At 45.7% G+C, this 15,448-nt stretch overlaps 2 protein-coding genes across 4 annotated transcripts in view; one reads left to right on the top strand and one right to left on the bottom strand.

Moving 5' to 3' along the window:
• The window catches only part of ZFYVE21 (zinc finger FYVE-type containing 21), a 32,330-nt gene extending 29,133 nt beyond the window's left edge, over positions 1 to 3,197 (bottom strand). The window contains exon 1 of one of the 2 annotated variants that reach the window (XM_073570140.1): positions 2,986 to 3,197. In XM_073570140.1, coding sequence (XP_073426241.1) covers positions 2,986 to 3,111 — 126 coding nt within the window. In that variant the 5' untranslated portion in view covers positions 3,112 to 3,197. The remainder of the gene's footprint in view (positions 1 to 2,985) is intronic. The other variant, XM_073570150.1, reaches the window with a different exon arrangement.
• Positions 3,198 to 3,469: 272 nt separating this feature from the next.
• Positions 3,470 to 13,685, top strand: XRCC3 (X-ray repair cross complementing 3). 2 transcript variants are annotated; one of them, XM_073570118.1, is made up of 8 exons: positions 3,470 to 3,589; positions 4,111 to 4,181; positions 4,548 to 4,688; positions 5,649 to 5,861; positions 5,931 to 6,085; positions 11,687 to 11,899; positions 12,827 to 12,873; positions 13,222 to 13,685. In XM_073570118.1, exons 2-8 carry the CDS (start codon positions 4,127 to 4,129, stop codon positions 13,436 to 13,438), a joined length of 1,041 nt encoding a protein of 346 aa, XP_073426219.1. In that variant the 5' UTR covers positions 3,470 to 3,589; positions 4,111 to 4,126; the 3' UTR covers positions 13,439 to 13,685. The 2 variants fall into 2 exon arrangements, with proteins under 2 accessions (XP_073426219.1, XP_073426226.1); XM_073570125.1 differs by lacking the exon at positions 3,470 to 3,589 and adding an exon at positions 3,605 to 3,954.
• Positions 13,686 to 15,448: the final 1,763 nt, after the last annotated feature.

The following is a 15,448-nucleotide window of genomic DNA, read 5'->3' as shown; positions in this document are numbered from 1 at the left end:
TAGTCTTAGGACAAGCAGCTCCCCTGTAAGAGGACCATAAACACCCTCATTGGGTGCCTGTACATATAGATGCTCGACCTATGGGGCTATGATGGTGTAGGCCACCATTTTTACAGTAGCTCTGTATGTAATTGAATGCATTGTTGTGCGGTAGTATGGCTCCATATTCCTGAGCCATGATGGAGAGTAAACTATGGCCTGAAGGTGAGACTTTGGAGACCTGACACCATCATAAAAGGTAATAGGTCATTGGAGGTACAAACAGACGTACACAGCACAACCTGTCGACGTCAACACCAGGAAATTCCCTGCATAAATCCAGCAATAAACCAGCTACAAATACACTGCCATGTGTGCACTGCTCTCCACCTGCTTTACAAGCAGAATAACCAGGTGAAAGTCCAGAAAGCTTGTGATGGAGCCAAGGGCTATGTGTATTCCCTAAGGAGGCTCTGCTGTGACTAGTAGGGGAAGGTCACTACTGGATGGGGTGGCATTATTGAGAAAAATGTTAAGGGACTTTCCAGGTCTTCGACATTTAAGGTCTATCAATAGGATGGGTCCTCCTATTACGCAGGTCACGTACTGCGTACGGACATCAATAGATGCAGTAACGATCCAGGGCCGGGTCGTCTGTGCTCAGTTGGTGGATTATTTTCGCTGTCCTACTCCTGAGGGTTATATAGATATAGATTTCCCAAAAAAGTGATGTAAAATTTCAGAGAAGATATTCGGGAATGTACTTACTAGAAAGTCCTAAAAACTCCGTGGTACAGGACCATCGTCATGAGACACAGGAAGATTAGGCGCCACTCACACCTCACACAGACATCAGGGGGTGAGGCGTGCCAATGACGTCACGGATTTGAAGAGAGTGGCGCCGAACCACCCCTTTAAACAAGAACATCTAGACAAAGCCTATAATGGGTTGAATGAGTAAGGAACTGCTCAACTAAAATTTCGGGAGCTTATATACACAGTGACGGGCATCCAGCTGGAAAGGTCACAAAGGGTAATGTTGCCAGAAGGCGCAGGGATATCTGCAGCTGCCAATCTGGACAAGACCACGTGCACAGGTCACATTGGATGAAATGTCAAGTTATACAGAGTCCAGGGGGTCAAGTGGACCACGGATGAACTAGGGAATATTTTTTGTCCTACTCGTTCTTTCTTCACAAAGTTTTGGCAGGTACAAATGGTTATATGCCAGGAGCGCGCCACAAGCCCCCCCGATCATACCCCACGAGTCCCTGAACATACAAGGACAAGCCCCCCCGGCCATACACATCTGGCCCCACAAGCTCCCCAGGTAGTACAATGACAAGCTCCCCGACTGTGCACGGCTGCCCCATAAGCCCCCCGTCCATGCACATTGGGCCCCACAAGACCCCCAGGTAGTACAATGACAAGCTCCCCGGCTGTGGGCAGCTGCCTCACAGGTCCCTCCAGGCCATACAAGGACAAGCCCCCTGGCCATGCGCGGCCGCCCACGTGGACAAGCCCTCCAACTGTGCGCGGTATCCTCACAAGCCCTCGGCTGTACAAGAACAAGCCCCTAGGCCCACATAATGTGGCCCCACAAGCCCCAGCTCCTGGGCCATTCAAACACAAGTCCCCAGGGCCGTGCGCGCAGGCCTCCCATCCCACGATCCGTACTCGGTAGCCCAGCGAGTACTCCACGATCCGTACTCAGCGGCCCCGCGAGCCTCCCACCCCACGATCTGTACGCGGCGTCCCCACAAGCCCCCCACCCCACGATCCGTACGCGGCGTCCCCACAAGCCCCCCACCCCACGATCCGTACGCGGCGTCCCCACAAGCCCCCCACCCCACGATCCGTACGCGGCGGCCCCACGAGCCCCCCACCCCACGATCCGTACTCTGTGGCCCGGCGAGTACTCCACGACCCGTACTCAGCGGCCCCGCGAGCCCCCCACCCCACGATCCGTACGCGGCGTCCCCACGAGCCCCCCACCCCACGATCCGTACGCGGCGTCCCCACGAGCCCCCCCACCCCACGATCCGTACACGGCGTCCCCACGAGCCCCCCACCCCACGATCCGTACGCGGCGTCCCCACGAGCCCCCCACCCCACGATCCGTACGCGGCGTCCCCACGAGCCCCCCACCCCACGATCCGTACGCGGCGTCCCCACGAGCCCCCCACCCCACGATCCGTACGCGGCGTCCCCACGAGCCCCCACCCCACGATCTGTACGCGGCGGCCCCACGAGCCGTACTCGGTGGCCCGGCGAGTACTCCACGACCCGTACTCAGCGGTCCCGCGAGCCCCCCACCCCACAATCCGTATGCGGCGGCCCCACGAGCCCCCCACCCCACGATCCGTATGCGGCGTCCCCACGAGCCCCCCCACCTCACGATCCGTACGCGGCGTCCCCACGAGCCCCCACCCCACGATCTGTACGCGGCGGCCCCACGAGCCGTACTCGGTGGCCCGGCGAGTACTCCACGACCCGTACTCAGCGGTCCCGCGAGCCCCCCACCCCACAATCCGTATGCGGCGGCCCCACGAGCCCCCCACCCCACGATCCGTACGCGGAGGCCCCACGAGCCCCCCACCCCACAATCCGTATGCGGCGGCCCCACGAGCCCCCCACCCCACGATCCGTATGCGGCGTCCCCACAAGCCCCCCCACCCCACGATCCGTACTCAGCGGCCCCGCGATCCCCCCCACCCCACGAGCCCCCCACCCCACATGCAGCGGCCCCACGACCCCCAGCAGTGCACCTCTATGATACGGCTGAATGATGAATACACTGCACTGATTATACATACATACACTGTCTGTAATACATTGATACAAGAATTTTGGTACTACAATTCCCAGCATGCCTCGCCAATCACTGCCAGTGCATTCTCGGACTTGTAGCACCACAGCATAACTTGCACTGGGAGGACGCCCCAGACCCCGCACTACTCTGTCATCCGCGCTCACACCCAATGCACGGACAACAACCGCAGTCACCTCTTTATCCGGTATCCACTGTGGCTCCTCCAGGCAAAAAGGACTCCCAAGCGCCCGGTTCTCGGGGAGCATGCGGAGCCCGCTGGGGGAGCGGACCAGCTTCTTCCCCTCTCGGTCGGTGGACATCTTTACTCCCTGACAGCACCGGAGCCCCACAGCCAATCAACTCCCAGCTCCTCCATGACTGAAACATCTCAGGCAACCAATCAAAGTAGTACAGTTACCTCTACGTGCTCTCTGATTGGCTGTGAACAGGCTTGCAAGACATTAACTGTTTACAATGCCTTAAGAGGTGGACCAAACCCTGTCTATTCATAAACGTCAATTGGCTGACCGGCATTAAATTGGTTAACTGAAAGGACCAATCACAGGTTCTCAGTTGACAACCTACTGAGACCAATTAGATACGCGGTGATGTATCACGTGACATTTGTTGACAAAAATATTTATATAATTGCAGCCAATACGAAGGTGAATATTGTGGGGCGCGGCTAATCACGTGACGAGCCATTGTTCTGTGATTGGAGAGATAACTTTGTTTGTCTGTTCCGCGATTGGTGGGCGAGTCCCGCCATTTGTACAAGCGGCGTCCTTCCTATACTTGGTAAAGTATGGTAAAAGAGTGGTTCAGGCAGCTTATCAACCAATGAAATCACTCCTTTTAACTTTGTAAACTGCCCTGAAAAATGAAAGCTGGATTCTGATTGGATCCTGCGGTTTGTTTTTGTTATGTGATTGGTCCTCATTCATCAGAACGTCCTAGTGTTTGTTTTTTACTCTTCGCTGCATTGTTTAGTCCTGGCGCACTTAAGCCTGCGATCCCTTTAACTATGCAGTGCTTTATCACTGCAGTAAATAGCGACGATCACCGTCTCCTATGAGTACACCTGCAGGACCTCAAGGGGTTAAACTCCCATGGAGAAATGGAACCTGCGCTGTGATTGGTTGCTCTGCATTTTGCTAACTGGGGTATACAAATCTTACTAATATAAGATATAAAGGGGTAGAGGGCCTTTTTTAATCTAAATACATTTATTTTAGGCTAAAAATCACGCTGGGGGTGCAGGGTAATGGCAGATACTCGACATTGGGGCAATATCACATTTCCCTGCTGTGTTTTTGCAGCGCCTTTCGTGAGGTCATGGACTGGGAACATTTGGATCTGGATCCTCCAGTCGCCGCAGCTCTTCGTAAGGGTAGGAGCTTTATTTCACACATGGACATATAATAACCGTCCATATTCGCCCTGACCACGGCTCTCCTGCATCTGAGGCTGCCGACTGCAGCTTGGGGGGTCTGGACTCAGACCATGAAACGCATGTGTCTGATTAGCTGTATTTGTCTGACAACTAATATGGCTGGGATTATTTCATACATGGGTTGTCGTCCAACTTTCCAAGGCTCCTGAATGTGAGATGAACCTGTTAGTGCAACGATAGGCTGGTGGGATTGTGACGCTGCATAGAGAGGGGGTGCTACACATCATCCGGGTGCAGTGACACAGACCCTGTGATTCGTTACTGGATACTTTTGTAAACTTAATTATTTTTTTTTCCTTACAGCAAATATAAAATCCGTTGGAGACATTTTGACTTACTCCGTTGTGGATCTGCAGAGAATCACTCATCTATCCATTCCAGATATCCAGGACTTACAGAAAGCAGCGGCTGTTACTTTGGAAAAGGATAAAAAGACAATTACAGGTGAAAGATCTAAACTGCAGTCTATCTAAAGCACAACTATTCCTGCTGTCCCCCATACTTTACACTGCAACTCTTTTTGGTCAGATTGGATCAGAAAGTGTACAAAGAGATACTTTCCGGTAAAGCTGCAGTGATAGCGCACAACTTCTATCTCGGTGTTGTTCTAGTCTACGTGTCACGCAGCTCACAGACGTCCGACATTCACAGTCCAAGTACAAGCCACTATATCTGGGCTGTTCGCACGTGTCCTGACCCAAATTCACAGCTCACCAGAATATATGTGGCTGTCGGGTTGGGGTCGGGAGAGCCGTGAGCTTAGGAGACCCTGAACATCGGACATGTGAAACCGATCTTTACACTGTGTATCAGGTTTTTTTTTTTATACTGAGTGAATAGTCTTAGGCCATGTTCACACGTTCAGTATTTGGTCAGTATTTTACATCAGTATTTGTATGCCAAAACCAGGTGAGGAACAATCTGAAAAAAGGTATAATAGAAACACCTCGCCGCTTCTGTATATATCACCCACTCCTGGTTTTGGTTTACAAATACTGCTGGAAATACTGATCAAATACTGAAGGTGTGAACATGGCCTTAGTAAGAGAGGCGGAGTTGCACTTTTAAAGAGCACTCCATGCAAAGGTGACGCACTCTGTTAAAGGGATATTCCCACCCTATAAAGTGATGGTATAATAACTAGGCTGTGCCGTCACTTGGGTCGGACTTTAGGGACCTCCACTGAGGATGAGGGGCTCAGCATTGCTGGGGCCCCTTCACCATCTTTTTTTCCTGGCCTGAATAGCAATCAGTAGGGCTTCTATTACTGTGGGAGACATTACTGCATATTTACCATTTATGATTCCTGCAAACTAGAAGGAGAATTGCTGTAAATGGACATTTACCCTCCATCAGCCCTTCGTGTAATGATCACATATTAACCCATCTTCCTACAACTCCCAGCATTGCAGTTATACAAGGACTCGGCCACTTTCCCTTCCCAGCATCAAAGGCTGAGCCTCGGCTGCAGCCTCCTGAATCGCTTCCTTCGAGGGGGGATCCCTACAGTCGGCATAACAGAACTTGCTGGGGAGAGCTCAGCAGGAAAGACCCAGATAGCTCTACAGCTGTGTCTGTCCGTGCAGTACTCCGCAGACTACGGGGGTCTTGGAGCAGGTACCTATAGAACAGATTGTATAGGGGCCCATCACTGCACTCTGTATATAACATATATGTAACGGACAGGGGCTGTGTACATCTGCACCGAAGATGCCTTTCCAAGCAAGAGATTGCAGCAGTTGATTAAATCCCAGCACAAACTGAGGCCGGACATCCCGACTGACGTCATCCGTAACATCCGATTTGGAGACAGCGTCTATATCGAACACACGGCGGATATAGTAAGTGGCATCTTGGATCTTCTGAGGAGGTTTGTGCTCAACAGTGACCACAGTCAGGGTGTCCGTCCACCATATGAGCCCATACTTACCTTTGCATACCAGATGCAAACGTCACAGAAGTCTCAAAAAAACAACGTACACATGAATGATTAATAATAATATTCATGCAAAGTGTTAAGTGATATTGTATATTATTCTATTTTTATCACCACATGTGTACCATGGATATAATATAGGGCAGTGATGGCGAACCTTTCTGAGACCGAGTGCCCAAACTGCAACCTAAAACCCAATTATTTATGATGAAGTGCCAAATGCCCCATCATGATCCCCTTCATGTAGAAATATGTCCCATCATGATCCCCTTCTTGTAGTAATATGCCCCATCATGATCCCCTTTATGTAGAAATATGCCCCATCATGATCCCATTCATGTAGAAATATGCCCCATCATGATCCCATTCATGTAGAAATTGCCCATTCCACCACCTCAATCATTTCCTCCTCCCCATCACCCCATCGTTGCCCTTTCCCCATCACTCCCTTCCTTGGCCCTTTCCCCATCACTCCCATCACTGGCCCTCTCCCCATCCCTCCCTTCATTGGCCCTCTCCCCATCACTCCCATCATTGGCCCTCTCCCCATCATTGACACACACACCCACCACAGCAGCTTCACTGGCACAGCGGCCACACTCACCTCTCCACGCTGGCAGCTTCCTTCCTCTCACTGGCACAGCGGCCACAGAGCTGAATGACGATGTCATCCAGTCGCGGCCACGCCGCTCAATGTGTGAGGCAGGAAGCTGCAGCTCCGGTACAAGGATGAGGCGATGCCACGTGCCAGCTGAGAGGGCTCTGTGTGCCCTCTCTGGAAAGCGTGCCATAGGTTTGCAATCGCTGATATGGAGGTATATTGGCAATAATAGTTCAGAAATGGAGAAACAAGCAGAGTGTAAAACCCAAATTAAGTAAAAAACATATTTTATTAAATAATTGACAAACCTGAAAAGAAGGTACAGTTGGGAGCAAGTACTCAGAGGAAAAAGGGGATGCAATGCACAAGGGAACAGCTAAACAATGGGAAACTATGACAAGGGCAACAGCAACATTTATACATGATGGAAGTGAATACATAATGATAATAATTAGTGACAGAAATATATGTGTATTATGCTGCCCAAAGTAAAATATTCAGTGCAAAAAAATTGCAAATAATACCTCTTCACTGCATTTTTTGTGATTATTTTGTCAACATTTTTACCTGGTTTTTTTATGTGGATTCATTATTCTGATTATTTTACTTTTGGCAGCATAGTACATATATATTTCTGCCACTAATTATTATCATTATTTATTAACTTCCATTGTGTATAAATGTTGTTGTTGCCCTTGTTATAATACCCCATTTTTAGCTGTTCCCTCATGCATTGCGTCTCCTGAGTACTTGCTACCACCTTCTTTTTAGATGCAAACGTGCAAGACTGAGGCCAAAAGATGTCATTTTTGACCTCTGTTTGGAGAATGGGGACCTGTAGGAAGTATAAAAAGTGAATATCAGGAAAAATCGCCAACGTATACAGTGGTTTGTGAAAGTATTCACCCCCTTGTTTGCTTTTTTACCTATTTTGTCACATTACAACCTGTGCTTACATATTTTTGTAATCCGATTTTTGTGCGATACATTAGCACTAAATAGTCTAAGTTGATGAAGTAAGAAAAATGTAGGCATAAATTAAATTTATGGGATCAAATAACTAAAAATTGTCATGTGCATATGTATTCACCACTTTTGCAATCAAACCTCTACAATTTTCTGGTGCAAGCAATTACCTTCATAAGTCACACGTAAGGAAGTCCACTTGTGTGTGATCTAAGTGTCACACGTCTGTGAGTAAATACACTTTACCTTTTCTGACAGGCCACAGAGGCTGCAACACCATTAACAAGAGGCTCCTCTAACCAAACACAATGAAGACCAAGGAGATCTCCAAACAAGTCAGGGACAAAGTTGTTGAGAAGAACAAGTCAGGGTTGGGTTATTAAAAATATCCCAATCTCTGATGATCCCCCAGAGCACCATAAAAACCATTATCATCAAATGGAAAGAACATGATACCACAACAAACCTGCCAAGAGAGGGCAGCCCAGCACACCTCTCAGCTCGGGCAAGGAGGGCATTAATCAGAGAGGCAGCACAGAGACCAAAAGGTAACCGTGAAGGAACTGAAGAGTTCCCAAACAGAGACTGGAGTATCTCTCCATACGACCACAACAAGCCGTACACTCCATAGAGCTGGCCTCTGTGGAAGAATGGGCAGAAAAAAACTTTACTTACACACAAAAATTGTAAGGCTTGTTTTGAGTTTGCCAAAAGACGCCCCAATGTATTGAGGAAGGTGCTGTGGTCAGATGAGACCAAACTTGAACTTTTTGACCAAGATAATCGCTATGTCTGGCTCCAAACCAACACAGTTCATCACTTCAAGAACACCATCTACACAGTGAAACATGGTGGTAGCAGAATCATGCTGTGGGGATGTTTTTCGGCAGCTGGGACAGGGAAAATGTTCCTAGTCAAGGGGATGATGGATGGTGCGAAGTACAGGGATATTCTTGAGCAAAACCTGCTTCAGTCTGTCAGTGATTTGAGACTGGGACGAAAGTTCACCTTCCAACAAGACACTAACCCAAAGCATACTGCTAAAGCAACACAAGTGGTTTAAGGAGAAATCTGTGAATGTTCTGGAGTGGCCTAGTCAAAGACCAGACCTTAATCCATTGAGAATCTGTGGTCAGAATTGAAGCTCGCTGTTCACCAGAGGACACCATCTACGTACTGTCCGGCTCATCGTTATTGGCACCCATGAAGTGTAAGTACATAATGTGGAATATCTCCTGAAAAAAAAAATGAATAAAGTGAAAGTTTTTTGTATAGAACACTTGTGTTAAATACAAAAGAGCAAATGATAAACAATAATTTAAAGTAAAAAACAATGGGAGGGAAAAATAGAAAAACCTAAAGCTTGCTGTGACACTGGTATGGGCACACTTTACATTAAATTAGTATGGAAACACATTTTGAATCGCCTGTGGTAAATCACAAATGAGAATCATCTGTGATTAATTGTCGGTTCCCATGTGACATGAATTAGCCAATGAATAATGACTCCAGTGTTTTAAAAAAGCTACATGCTAGGCCCTGTTCCTTTGTCACAATGATGAAGACAAGTGAGCTTTCTGAGGACATCAGGACTGCTATTATTAGCAAACACAAGACTTCCAAAGGGTATAATGCCATCCTCAAAGACCTTGGTATCACAGTTATAAAAGTGCACAGTGTTATTAAGAAGTTTGCCAAGCATGGAACCGTCCAGAACCTCCCTTGATATGGGGGAAAGAGGAAGATTAACAAGAGTGGTCTTTGAAGGTTGGTGCGAATGGGAGAAAAACATGTCAAAGATCTGAAGGCCAACCTGGAACACTCTGTGGACACGGTTCCAACAAGTACCGTACACCGCACATAACCAAGCAGAGATTTACGGGCGAAGGATAAGAAAGAAACTTTTGGTGAAGAAAAGACATAAAAGGAACGATGGATCTTTGACAAAGAGTACCTTGACATACCACAATGCTTCTGGAAAAATATTCTGTGGACAGATGAAACAAAAATAGCTTTTTGGCAATGCAAAGCAACAGTTTGGTTACAGACGGCAAAATGAAGCTTATAAGGAAAAGTACATCATACCAGCAGTTAAGCATGGTGGAGGATCCATAATGCTGTGGGATTGCTTTGCTGCGTCTGGTACTGGAGGCCTTGACCATATCACAGGAATCATTAAATCAGAGAATTATCAAGTATAAGAAAACTTGGTTTGAATCGAAGATCATGGATGCTCCAGCAAGACAATGACCCAAAGCACACTTCCAAAAGTACACAGGAATAGTTGAAAAAGAAAGAGTGGACTGTTTAAAAATCACCAGCAATGAGTCGACTTCAATCCCACTGAAAATCTTTGGGGTGAGCTGAAATCTGCCATTGGGAAAAATAACCCAGCAAACATTCAAGAGATTGAACACACTGCAAAGGAAGAGTGGGGGAAAATACCAGCTGAGAAGTGCAAGAAGCTTATAGATGCCTACAAGAAATGTTTGGAGGCTGTCATCAACGGCAAAGGGTGTGCAACCAAGTATTAATTAGGGGTGCCTTTATTGCTGCACATGCTATATATTCTGTTTCTTCTTTGTAATTGCAACATGTAAGTTGGAAAGCAATGTTTTATTGTTGTTACTTTGGACCACTAATTAAAAAATCCTGAGGATATTACTTTAGTACATTTCCACTTATTTCTGAAGATACTGTAAAGTCTATGAAAAAATGAAGGGGTGCCAATAATGGTGAGGAGCTCTGTAACTTGAGGGCGCTGCAAAACACAAAAATGCCTAGAGGGTGAATATTTTCACAAGACACTGTATTTTCAACTAGGTACCAAAGTGAACTCATCAAGGAGTTCTGCAACTTTCTTACATGCTTAAAGGGGATATCCGGGACTTTATGAAAAAAAAAAAATGTATCTAAGCAGTAACAGGCAGATAATTGCAGCTTACCTCCTGTTGTGTACAGTGCTGTTCTTCCCCGGTCACAGATGCTCCTGCAGGGGATTCAGAAGCCTCTGTTGGCGTCACGTCTACAGAGTGGAGGCTTCTTTTCCGCTCCGCTGTGTCGACAGGGCAGGACTTCTAGGGTCATTCTGATTGACAGCCAGATCCCGCTGCCTAACTGGTGGAGTGGATAGTCTTAAAGATGCGCGCTCAAAAAATAGGTAGCAGTGCTGGCTAGACTGGGATCAGACCCAAGTTCTAAGGTATATAATACACAGCAGCACTCGTGAGGGTTTCTTCAAAATATATACTTTTGTATTATTATTCACACAAGTTCACCACAGTGATAAATGACAGAGTGAAAAAAGAAAAATTATATCCAAGTGATTTCTTAACGTTTCGACCCGAGTCCCGGTCTTTCTCAAATTCGCAGTGAGCTTCTGATAAGAAGGTAAGTAAGTTAATACATTGGTGGTAGTGGGTTCCCTGGTATCAACAATGGGGCCTGTGTCATCAGGCTATTCACATAATGTCCACACAGTGTGCCCTGCGTTCACTGTGGAAGACACAGGGGTCGGGTCGAAACGTTAAGAAATCGCTTGGATAAAATTTTTTTTCTTTTTTCACTCTTCTGTCATTTATCACTGTGGTGAACTTGTGTGCAGAATAATAAAAAAGTATATATTTTGAAGGAACCCACAGGAGTGCGGCTGTGTATTATATGCCTAACTGGTGGAGTGGGCTGTCAATCAGAATGATACCTGCTGTCCCACCCCGTCACGTCAGCAGAGGCAGCTGAATCTCTGGCAAGAGGGATCTGTGACCACTCTGTGGCGGGGAAGAATGGCGCCGCGCACACCAGGCAGGTAAGTTGCAGTTACCAGCCTGTTAGTGTTTAGGCCCATTTTTGTGATTGGTTCCAATAAGAGCACGCTGGTTTTCTTTAGCAAATCTTTTAAGAAATCTTCCTCAATTTCCTGGTTTCTTCTTTTTCTTCTAGGACATGTTTACTGACTGCATCACTAAAAAGCTTCCCATCCTGCTGCGCCGCGGTCAGGTCCGCCTGGTCGTCATCGATTCCATCGCGGCTTTGTTCCGTTGTGAGTTTACAGCCAAGGACGCTGCCCTTAAAGCAAAACATCTGCAGTCGCTCGGGGCCAAACTTCATCATCTCAGCAGCAGCTTCATGGCTCCAGTATTCTGCATCAATCAGGTAACGCCCTGTGACAATCGCTCCCCTATCTCACCAGTTTGTGACCGAATGGTGATTTTTCTCTTTTAATCATAATAATTGTAACTGGTTTCTTATTGATACATGGAGCCTAATTTTTTTATTTTATATTTTTATTATTGGCAATATCAGGAAGGAAAGAAAAAAGAAATATGTTTTTATTCATTTTTTTTTTTTTTTTTTTTTCAAAGAGCACAAACCCACTCAGATCCATTCTAAATCTTGTTGCTCTTTCAATTATTTTTATATATCATACCTGTTTTTTTTTTGTTTGTTTTTATATAGAGGTTGAGACTTTTTTTTTCCTTTGTTTTTATTGCTTTTTCTTATTTCAGGCATTCGTTTGTCCTATAAAGTTATAAAAGAACTTTGTGGACATTTCAACATCACAATTTTTTTTAGTTGTTTTCCCCTGTAACTTGGTCTCGGTTACAGTAGAATTTCAGCCTTCTGCCTATACTGGTGACCTGATAGCTCCTGCTCCCTCTCGACCTTCAGCAAACACATTGCTGGTATGGGAGGAGGAAGTGCTGTTGCAACTCTCATTCAGCATGTGTATATGGCGATGAGGAAGACAGAGGTGGTATTAAACCATCTCTGCCTTCTATATAAAGAGTCCAGCCATCTTTGACAGCCGCCTCTGTGCAGTTGCTTACTTTGTGAAGATGTTCCCAAACGTCCTTGGAGCCAGCGAGTCAGTAAGGCCTTATTCAGTCCATATTTCAGATCAACTCTTTTGTCTTACTGAACCTAATCACAGTATTACCCCAGAGTACAGATGGTTATAGAAGTTCTCCTTTTAAAGCATGATCAGTGGAGGTCCAGTCTTGATCTAGGTATAGTCCAGTAAAGCTGGGGGCAACTATGGACCTTATCTCATAAAATAAAATCTTTACTCCTATTCACCAGGTCACGGACACCATGAAGGAGATGGACTCAGTCCTGAGTGATTTAGGGTAAGACTTCCTACATACGTCAGTGCCATGGAGTTTGGTTTGGGGGCACCATGGCGCATGCACGATTAGCGGCTCAGTTTGTTTCCTCCTTGCCGTCCAGCTTTGAGAGAAGGGTTGGGGGTGACGCTGGTCCCCCCCCCGTACTGGCGTTCAATTATATCCTGACTTAACGATTTCATAACTACAAGGATCGGTTATAAATTTGTACAATCTGCTAGAGGGTGACCATGGCCGCAATGTTGATCAACCGCCAAAGATTTCTATATGCCGCTGCCACGTTGCAGAATGTAGCAAGTGAATGGGATTATAATTCAGACTGACTTTATTATTTTTTTTTTTTTTGGACAGGCTACAGGATAAAAAAGTACAGCCGGCACTGGGCATCTCCTGGACCAACCAGCTATTAATGAGGCTTATGGTCTCCCGGACTCAGATGATGGCGCCTCCCCCCCATCCAGGAGGGATTTTACGGAATATGGAAGTTGTTTTTGCACCTCATATTCCGCCCTCCACTTGTTACTACACAGTAGACCTGGAAGGAGTGAAGGGAGTTGACGTTTCTTGAACAGTTCACGCTCTGACCTGGTGAATGTGCAGATAGAAGAAAGTGTAAAATGTGAGAGAAAAGTCTGTAAAATGGGGCTTATGGCCCCAACAATCAACTTTCTCACCCCCCATTATATCCTCTATCCATAGATGCTGAACGACAGAGATATTAGGAGATATAATGCGGGGTTTATATTTATCCTCCCAGCTGCACTTTTTTCCGGATATGCACTTTATGTTTTGTAATAAATATTTACATAACTTAATCCAGTTGGGTTTTTTCATTCTTTAATCCTAGACAACGATCAAAGTTACTAAAAAAAAATTATATATTCTTTTTAAGAAAACCTGTTGTTAGGCCAAAATCTGTAATTTTTTCTCCCTGGTGTAAAAGCCGCTGTTCTGAATCTGGCACAGTTTTTCTTTTCATCTTGCATCTTTCCATTCCTGAGATATGGCCACATCTTCCCTGTATAGAAATTTAGTCTTGTGATCCACAAGAAGATGCACAAAGAAGTTAAGGACCACACCCACTTCTACAACAAGACTTGATTTATAGGGAAGAGGAGGTTGTGTCTCAGGAATGAAGAGGGACAGAAACAAAAGAAAAATAGCGCCGGATTCAGGAGAACAGCTGCATTTACATCACATAAAAATGACAGATTTATGACATGTGACAGGTCCTATTTAAAGGGAGTGGATCTCCACATCTAACCCTCAAACTACTAAACCACTAGTTGATATGGAAACAAGTTCTTAGAGGAACAAGCAGCCATTGAGCTTTACTACCTCCTGGCTTTATAAAGGGGTACTACTATAATGGCAAATGTTCTTTGTATATTTTAATGTTAGAAAATGTTCAATATTATTTTCTGTGACATTTCGGTCCAATTTATATATTCATCTGAATGCACCCTTAGTGTATATGGCCACAGGATTTTAATTAATTTAACAAAAGAGAATATTTTGGTGTAGAAACTGAATGCAAGGTTTGCAAATTCTCGTTGAAACCTGCAGGATTCTAGAATCAGAATGGTAGAGTTGGAAGGGACCTCCAGGGTCATCTGGTCCAACCCCCTGACAACCCTGGAAGTCTCTTAAGGGTCTTAAAAACTTTGTCTGCTGTGAAAACTCTGCATAAAGACTCTGTGTGCACATACCCCAATGGTGTAGTTTCCAGACTTAGGTGCATGTGTGGTCTTCACAGCACTATGACTTTTTCTTTTTTCCATCCCCATATAAGCAAACAATAAAAAGGTTTACACTGAATGACAGCAATGCAAAGGGTGAAATTTGCATAAAATCCACATTTCTCCACGAAAAGTGCGGCTTTTGTTTGTCATTTTTCCCATGTGCAAAATCCCCAGCATTTCTTTATGTTGTATCCTAAAACTGGTAAGGTAAAATGTACAAGTATTCACCTGCACTAAACTGAAGAGGTTCTGAAAAAAGTGGTACATAAAAATATAGTAAAATAATAGTAGACTTACTTAAGATAATCGATGTAGCATGTAAGTAGGACCAATAGATGATCAAATGTGGTTATCTGCGGATGTAGTTGCTGAAAATGGGAGCTCTGTTGCTAGGTTGCGAGAGACGCCAGCACCTCACGCGCTCCGGCCGGAAGCGACGCTGAGGACGCGGCGTATTTGAAGGGGGGCGGAGCTGATGTGACATCACAGAGCTGCAGGATGGATAGGCGTATGGGACAACATATATATTTTTATGTGCCGCTTTTTTCAGAACCTTTTCAGTTTAGTTTAGCGCAGGTGAATACTTTTACATTTTACCCTTCCTGATTACCTTTAAAAGAGAACCCACAGAACCTGTTCTTATCACCAGCTGCTTCTATCTTTACGGTTCTATCCTCTCTGGGTGGCAGGTGCCAGTGTACATTTTTTTTATTGAACTTTTACTAGTATCCTAAAACTCTTTGGGTTATGTTCATACAGATTTTTTTTTTCACGTATTGGATATTTGGTGTTGATTTTCAGTGCACAAATCTTCAGCAGCAGCGACGACATGCATC

The sequence above is a fragment of the Dendrobates tinctorius genome, unplaced genomic scaffold (assembly GCF_039654945.1).
Source record: "Dendrobates tinctorius isolate UK_male_01 unplaced genomic scaffold, ASM3965494v1 ptg000006l, whole genome shotgun sequence".
Lineage (NCBI taxonomy): Eukaryota > Metazoa > Chordata > Amphibia > Anura > Dendrobatidae > Dendrobates > Dendrobates tinctorius.
Note: the sequence above shows the minus strand (reverse complement) of the source record. Positions and strands in the feature narration are given on the sequence as shown.